General features: G+C 56.3%; 1 protein-coding gene across 2 annotated transcripts in view; it reads right to left on the bottom strand.

Annotated features, from left to right (window-relative positions):
* Positions 1-219: 219 nt before the first annotated feature.
* Positions 220-6,553, bottom strand: part of KIF1C (kinesin family member 1C) — a 22,199-nt gene continuing 15,865 nt past the window's right edge. For both annotated transcript variants that reach the window (XM_082604050.1, XM_082604051.1), the window contains 5 exons: positions 5,265-5,348; positions 4,656-4,842; positions 4,437-4,509; positions 3,021-3,635; positions 220-1,453 (listed from right to left, as the gene is read on the bottom strand). In XM_082604050.1, the coding sequence (XP_082460176.1) occupies positions 770-1,453; positions 3,021-3,635; positions 4,437-4,509; positions 4,656-4,842; positions 5,265-5,348 (1,643 nt within the window). In that variant the 3' untranslated portion in view covers positions 220-769. The remainder of the gene's footprint in view (positions 1,454-3,020; positions 3,636-4,436; positions 4,510-4,655; positions 4,843-5,264; positions 5,349-6,553) is intronic.

Here is a 6,553-nt window from a genome sequence, read left to right as displayed (position 1 = left end):
TAAGCAAAAATGAAAGGGATATAAGGAATGGGTTACACACTCAAGAGGAAACGTGATGCTGAACATTCCAGAAACCATGATGGAAACATTCTTCTACCTTAACCTGAGTGGTGACCTACGCAAAAATTCACTGAGCTGCACTTGAGACCTGCACACTTTACTTTTATATAATCTAAACCTCCATTGAAAACCAAAACCAAATGACCACCAGCCGCAAGCTCCCTCTGTTTTCCATCCTTTATTGAAAGGTCCCACATCCTCAGGGACCCCAGGCAAACCAGACGCCAGACAGGCCCCCCAAATATAGCAGGAGGCCTGAAAGGGGAGAGGAATGACTTATGATCCCACCACACCTCCCTGGAAACAGAACCCACCACAGACGGACAGACAGACAGGGCCGGAGTGGGGGAGACCTTACCCTCCTCTAGGTCCTCTCCCCTTTGCCCCCACTTGAAAAGAAAGTCAAACACCGACTACGTGGCACCCCCGCCCCCCACCCACCCTAGCAGCGTTTGTGGGACCCCCCACCCCGCAAGGGGCAGCCCCGAGGCAGCTTCCCGTCGCTCTCCTTCACTTTGGTTCGCTCCTGGCAGCTCCGTGCCCTCTTCCTTCCTCCCTCAGCCTCCGGCCCAGTTACCCCTACATCTTCTATCACCTACTCGGACCTTCTCTCTGGTCTCTAGGGCCTCCTGCCCCAGGGCTTCTGGGGAAGCAGCATCTCCTCCCAGCGAGGGGCTCCGCCAGGCCCTCTCTGCCCAAGATGCGGGGCTCACACGGCCGCCCCACTCTCCTTGAGGTCAGGGGCTGAGCGCTGCCGTCTCATCCGCGGGGGCGTAGTGTATGGGGGGTAGCGGGGCCCTGGGGGCCTCTGGGCTGGGTATGGTTGGGGCTGCTGGGGATAATAGTTGTGCTTTTTGGGCTGGAAGTGCTGGGGTTCAGGCTGTGCAGAACCCCCTCCCCGGGACCGGCCCCCTCCGTCCAGGGAATTCCTGCGGGGACGGTGGGACCTGCGGGGACTTGGGGGCCTGCGGGCAGGGATGGCCAGAGAGGGGGTGAGCTCCTCAGGGGGCTGGGGTGGCGCTGGGGACTCCCCGGCCCCCGCCCCCGGCCAGGACTCGCGGTGCTGGGGGTTGCTCTTGAAGGGGAAGCGAAGCTTGCAGTCGTGAGGGGGCACAAAGCGGGCGGGGGGTCTGCGCAGCCCCCCGCCCCGGCCCCCGGAGCCCTGCAGTCCCTGCAGCCGCAGCTGCTCCTGCTTGAGCCAGCGAAGGCGCCCCCGACGGAAGGCGGGGTCCTCCTCCATCAGCCTTGACACCCGCTCCCAGCTCGACAGGGGCGGCGAGGAGGGCCGCGCGGGAGGCGCTCGGTCACTGGGGGCTTCCTGCTCTGCTGCCTCAGACCCTTGGGGCTGAGCCCACGTGGCCTCACCGGCTTCTTCATTCTCATCCTCGTGATCCTGGGAGGGAGAGGAGGTGAGAGAAAAGGGGTCACGTGAGGAGAGTGAAGTCCTGAGGACGTGCAGATTCGGGAGGATAAGCTGGAAGGCCCTGGAGCAGCTGGACGTCCGGGGTCCTGAGAGAGAGGGGCACGGGGATGAGGAAGCTGGAGGGACACTGGTTTAGGAGCCCGGACCCAGAGTCAGGTGGCCGACTCAGTCCAGGTCTGCCACCTCCTAGCTGTGGGTCTGGATCTCCAGCTTGTAGCCTCTGTGCCTCAGTGTCCTCACATGTAAGATGACATCAACAATAACAGTACCTATCACATAGGGCTGTTGTAAGATTACCTGAGAAATTCTACCATGCCTAGTGGGCACTCAGCAAATACTGCTGAATAAATGACATGCCCTGGGGATACAGCAGTCAACAAAGAGGGAAGAAAAATACCTGCCATCATTTTAGTGGACGGGCACAGTTGATAAATAAATAAGAAAAGTATATAGTATGGTACATAAGCTGTACTTCCATAAAATGTTAAATATATGTATTTAAGTTATTTAATATATATTATTTACATTATATGTAAGTACCATGTTACATATTTTATATAAATGTGTATATATGTATATATTTTATACACATATAAAAATATATATTCAGAGCAAGGAAAAGGACAGGAGGCCAGGGTGGGGGTAGATGCAGTGAAAGGACAAGAAGAGATTTATGGAGAAGTTACCATTTTAGGGAACACCCGAAGGAACTGAGGGACGAGCTCTATGGCTCTGAGAGGGAAGGGCGTTCTGGGCAGAGGGAACAGCAGGTGCAAAGGCCTTGAAGCAGGAGTGCACCCAGCAAGTTCAAGGAACAGCAAGGAAGCCCAAGGGTCTGGAGAGGGGAGAGTGAGGAGAGGGGTAGGAGCTGCACTTGGAGCTGTAAGCCTTCAACAACCATGCCTGCTGTTATGACTGGCTGCCTGTCATCCCCCCTTAGAAGGCAAGCGGGAGCACGGCAGAAATTCTGTCTGTTGTGCGCAACCCTAGTAGCTAGCACGATGCCTGGCACACAGTGAACACTCGACTGTTTACTTGTTGAGTGAATACCTGGAAAACGGGTAGGTGATAACACTCCCACTCGCAGGGCCACTGTGAAGGTTTACGTGGTGACACAGGAGAAGTGCTCAGCACAGCGGCTACCAGAGTAAAGGAAGGGTCACCCAGGAGAGGGGTGGTTCTACGAGTGGACACCTATGGGAACACTCATTAAGTGGTAACTTAAGGACTGTACCCTTTGTTATCAGTGGTTCTCAAACTTCATTGTATTTCAGAACCACCCGGGGTACTTATTATAAATGCAGATGTGTCCCCAAAGATGCTGACTCAGTAGGTCTGGGGCAGAACCCAGCAATCTGCATTTTCAGTTAGTGCCCTGGTGATTGTGAGGCAGGTGATTCACAAACTATGCTGTGTTCAACTTCGATAAGATTTTTTAAAGGAAGAGGAGGAAGGAGGCTGGACTCTGAGGTGGGAGGTTCAGGTTGCTACAGGGGAGAGATGCAGGTGGGGAAAAGCCGGGCAGGGCCCGTCCTACCTGGGTCAGGGGGATGACCCTCTCCATGCGAAGCATGCGGTCCCTCAGGGCCTGCAGCTCGCGGTCCTTGCTGCTGTTCTGCAGCTTCACCTCCTGCAGGATCCCCGTCAGCTTGTCGATGTGAGCCCGGAGGTCCTCCACCTCTGCGCCGCGGGCTCCCTCCTCACTGCCGCCACCTCCACCTCCGCTGCCTTCCTCCTCACCCACCGTGTCCCAGACATCCCGGGCCACGGCCCTCCAGGCGTCCCCGGGCCCCTCAGCCTTGCCATAGGTGCGGCACAGCTCGCGCATCTTGAGGGCAGCCAGAGCCTCGATCTCGGCCCGCCCGTGGCGGAAGTCGGCCAGGGCCACCTCGTAGCAGATCTCCTTCACTGCCTGCATCTTCAGGTCGGCCATGGTGGCCCAGCGGGGGTCTTTGCCCTGCAGCCGCCGTCGCTGCGGGATCTGGTACACCCTGCGGGGGGCCCTGCGCTTGCCGCTGCTGGGCAGGCCGCAGCGCTTGACGATAGTCTGGACCGTGGTGGGCGGCAGCTGCTCGCGCAAGGACGAGATGAGCCGCCAGCTCTCTTCGCAGGAGCGCTTGTCGGAGTCGTCCCCGCTGTCAGAGTCCGCGTACTGGGGCCACAGAGAGGGAAGACAGACGGGGAGAGGGCTAAGGGCACCCCAGAGCCATGTGTCCCAGCGACATGGAAACACCGTGGTCAGAGTGGCTCGGTGCTGGGTGCACGGCTTAACCTCTGCTCGTCTGCACAGCGGAGGTAATGACAGCACCTCCTCACAGATACGTTTTGAGGATTAATGCGCTTGGAGCGTGTGGCACAGAGAAAGTGAGTATTAGCTGTAGCCGTACCAAGTATGGGTTTCGTGTGTATATATCACTCAGGATGCGGTTAAACATTTAAAAGTAAGTCCATTCAAAGAACAATCTTTTTTTTTTAATATTTATTTATTGATTTATTTGGTTGGCTGCACCGGGTCTTAGTTGTGGCATGCAGGATCTAGTTCCCTGATCAGGGATCGAACCCAGGCCCCCTGCATTGGGAGCATGGAGTCTTAACCACTGGACCACCAGGGAAGTCCCCAAAGAACAATCTTAAGTAAATAACAACACGGGCGGTACTTGGATTTGGTAAAAATCATAAAGGTGGCACAGGTTCAGCTAGAGTCCAGGAAGCCTCAGTCACCTGGGAGGAACCCTAGTTCCCTGCATGGGTTCCTCCCTGGGTCACATTTCTCTCCTGTCTCCTCCTAGATGCCACCTCTACCCCCTTGCCCCGGGCCCACTCCCCACTCTGGCTCAGGCAGTGTGACCAAAATCAGAGTCAGGCTGAAGCTCTGCCAGGCCGGCTGCTCCAGTGCCCACCAGCCCACCTCCCACCTCTGCCTGCCCCACCGCACCCCTGGCCAGCCCCTCACCAGCCGCTGCTGCTCCAACAGAAGATCAGCCTCCTCCTTTTCTTTTCGGTACTGGTTCTCTAGATCCTGCAGCCTGGGATTGGGTGAGGAGGGGAGGAAGAGCTGTGAGGTTCTGGAGCCACCTCAATAGGGCATCTGACAACAGGAGGGCGCTGGGGGCTGGGCACCTGGGAGGGACGATCAGCAGGGACCTTGGGCGCAAGCACCCTCCCCACGCACCTCTTCTCCATCTCCAGCTTGATGTCAATGCCTTGCTGCTCCAGCAGTTCCTTCTGGGCAAAGTTCCAGTCGACGGGCTCGAAGGGCGGTCCTGGGGGCGGGGGGACCCCTCGCTCCCGCTCTAGCCGCGCCTGCTCCGGGTGATTAAAGCGGAAAACGTGGTTCTTGCCCATCACAATCCTATTCCCTGGAGATAGGAGGATGGAGAAGTGGACTCACTCGCCCACGGCAGCACACCCCTCCGCATGCCCGAGGTGCACATGCGGAGCACATGCACATGTGGGCCTTGCCCACAAATCCAAGGAGCCCCAACACAATCTCTTCCATCACCCCAAATCCAAGAGCGGCTGGAGCTGAGGCTCCCCTAGCTGACCCCAGGAACCGCTCTATCCCTGACAGCCAAAGGAAATCAGGAGCTTGGCATCCTCTTCCTGTTGCCCTGAGGCATCAAGACAAACCAAAACCTGACTCCCTCTCTCTTCCCTTCCCAGTTCCATCTTCACATTCCCACGCTGTTTCTTATTTGTTTCTGGGTCCTGCCCAGGAGTCACCCAAGAAGCTCTTCCTTGCACAGCCAGGGCCCAGGACCCTCACTGCCCCCTCCTCTACCTGACTTCAGCACCACGGGCTCAGTCACAAGTTTCCCATTGACGTAGGTCTCGGCTCCTTCACAAGGCTCCAGGGTGACCACCACTGAGGCAGGGAGAGAGGAGAGGGAGCAATCAGACCCTGGGGGAGGAGGGGTATGGTCACAGATTCCCACCCTGCATTCCCCCCAAAACACACATACACCCCCAGTCCCACCACCCAGTACCTGTCAGGGGTGCCATGGCCCCTCTGGTGGCAGGCAGCACGGGAAAGGAAGAGCAGAAGGAGGGTTAGAGCCCCAGCTACAGTTCCCAGGAGCCTCTGAGGGGGCTCCCTTCTCACCCTCTGCCATCCTCCCCAGCAGCGGCTTAGCAAACCCGGAATTCTCAGAGGGTGTGGTCTCTCAGGTCCAGCTGGTCGGCAGGACCTGTCATTTCTGCCTTCCAGATGACCACTCCTTCCTTCCCAAACAACACTGCTACTGGCCAGGTCTGGATTCCTCCAGCAGGCTCCTAGCCCCACTTCTGTCTGATGCATCTTGCACACTGCTACCTAACTAATCTTAAGCCACAGTCAACTATCTTCAGTCAAGATCACTATATTCACGGGAGGAGATAAAGTCAACCCAACCCAAACATCTCTTAAGGTGCTCCTTGTACAAATCACCAAGGCTGCTGCTTGCTGGGACATGAGGATGCCTGAGGCACTTCCCTGTCCTTGAGGACCAGTGCCCCGTTGTCACAGAGGGGCCCCCGTATTCCAAAGACCCAGACTCTATGACTCCTTAGCTGAGGGACATTAAGCAAGTCACCCGATTTCTGTGAGCTATAAAATGGGACAACAAAGTCTTTATTTACAGAGTGGCTGAAAGGCTCAAATAAAGTGATGTGGGAAAGAGAGTTCTTATTTACCTTACAAGGAACAGGGAAACCAAAATGAATGGTAACATAAGGCAGAGACGAGCCTACGGACGCTGTAGGAGTACAAAAATAGCAAAGAGTAACTCGGCTTAGGGGCAGAGGGCTGGAAATGATTATGGGAAAGTGGTAACTCCTGAGCTGATGCTCAAAGGGAAACCTGGATGAAGGGGCAGAAACGATGGAGAAGATGTCAGACAGAGCTACAGCATCACCACGTCGGTGCCCAGCAATGGAGGAAGGTGGCAGAGAAGAGGACGAGCTGGCTATAAGGGTAACAGTCTAGCCCCGCCCTTATTTCCCACCATGCCCCAAATTCATCCATCCGTTCCACAAATATATTGCACCCCTATAATATGCCAGGCACTATTTTAGGTCCTGGACATACAGGAG

Source organism: Mesoplodon mirus (genome assembly GCF_964341445.2).
Source record: "Mesoplodon mirus genome assembly, chromosome: 18".
NCBI classification, from domain to species: Eukaryota; Metazoa; Chordata; class Mammalia; order Artiodactyla; family Ziphiidae; genus Mesoplodon; species Mesoplodon mirus.
The sequence above is the reverse complement of the archived record's forward strand: the minus strand, read 5'-3'. Positions and strand labels throughout refer to the sequence as shown.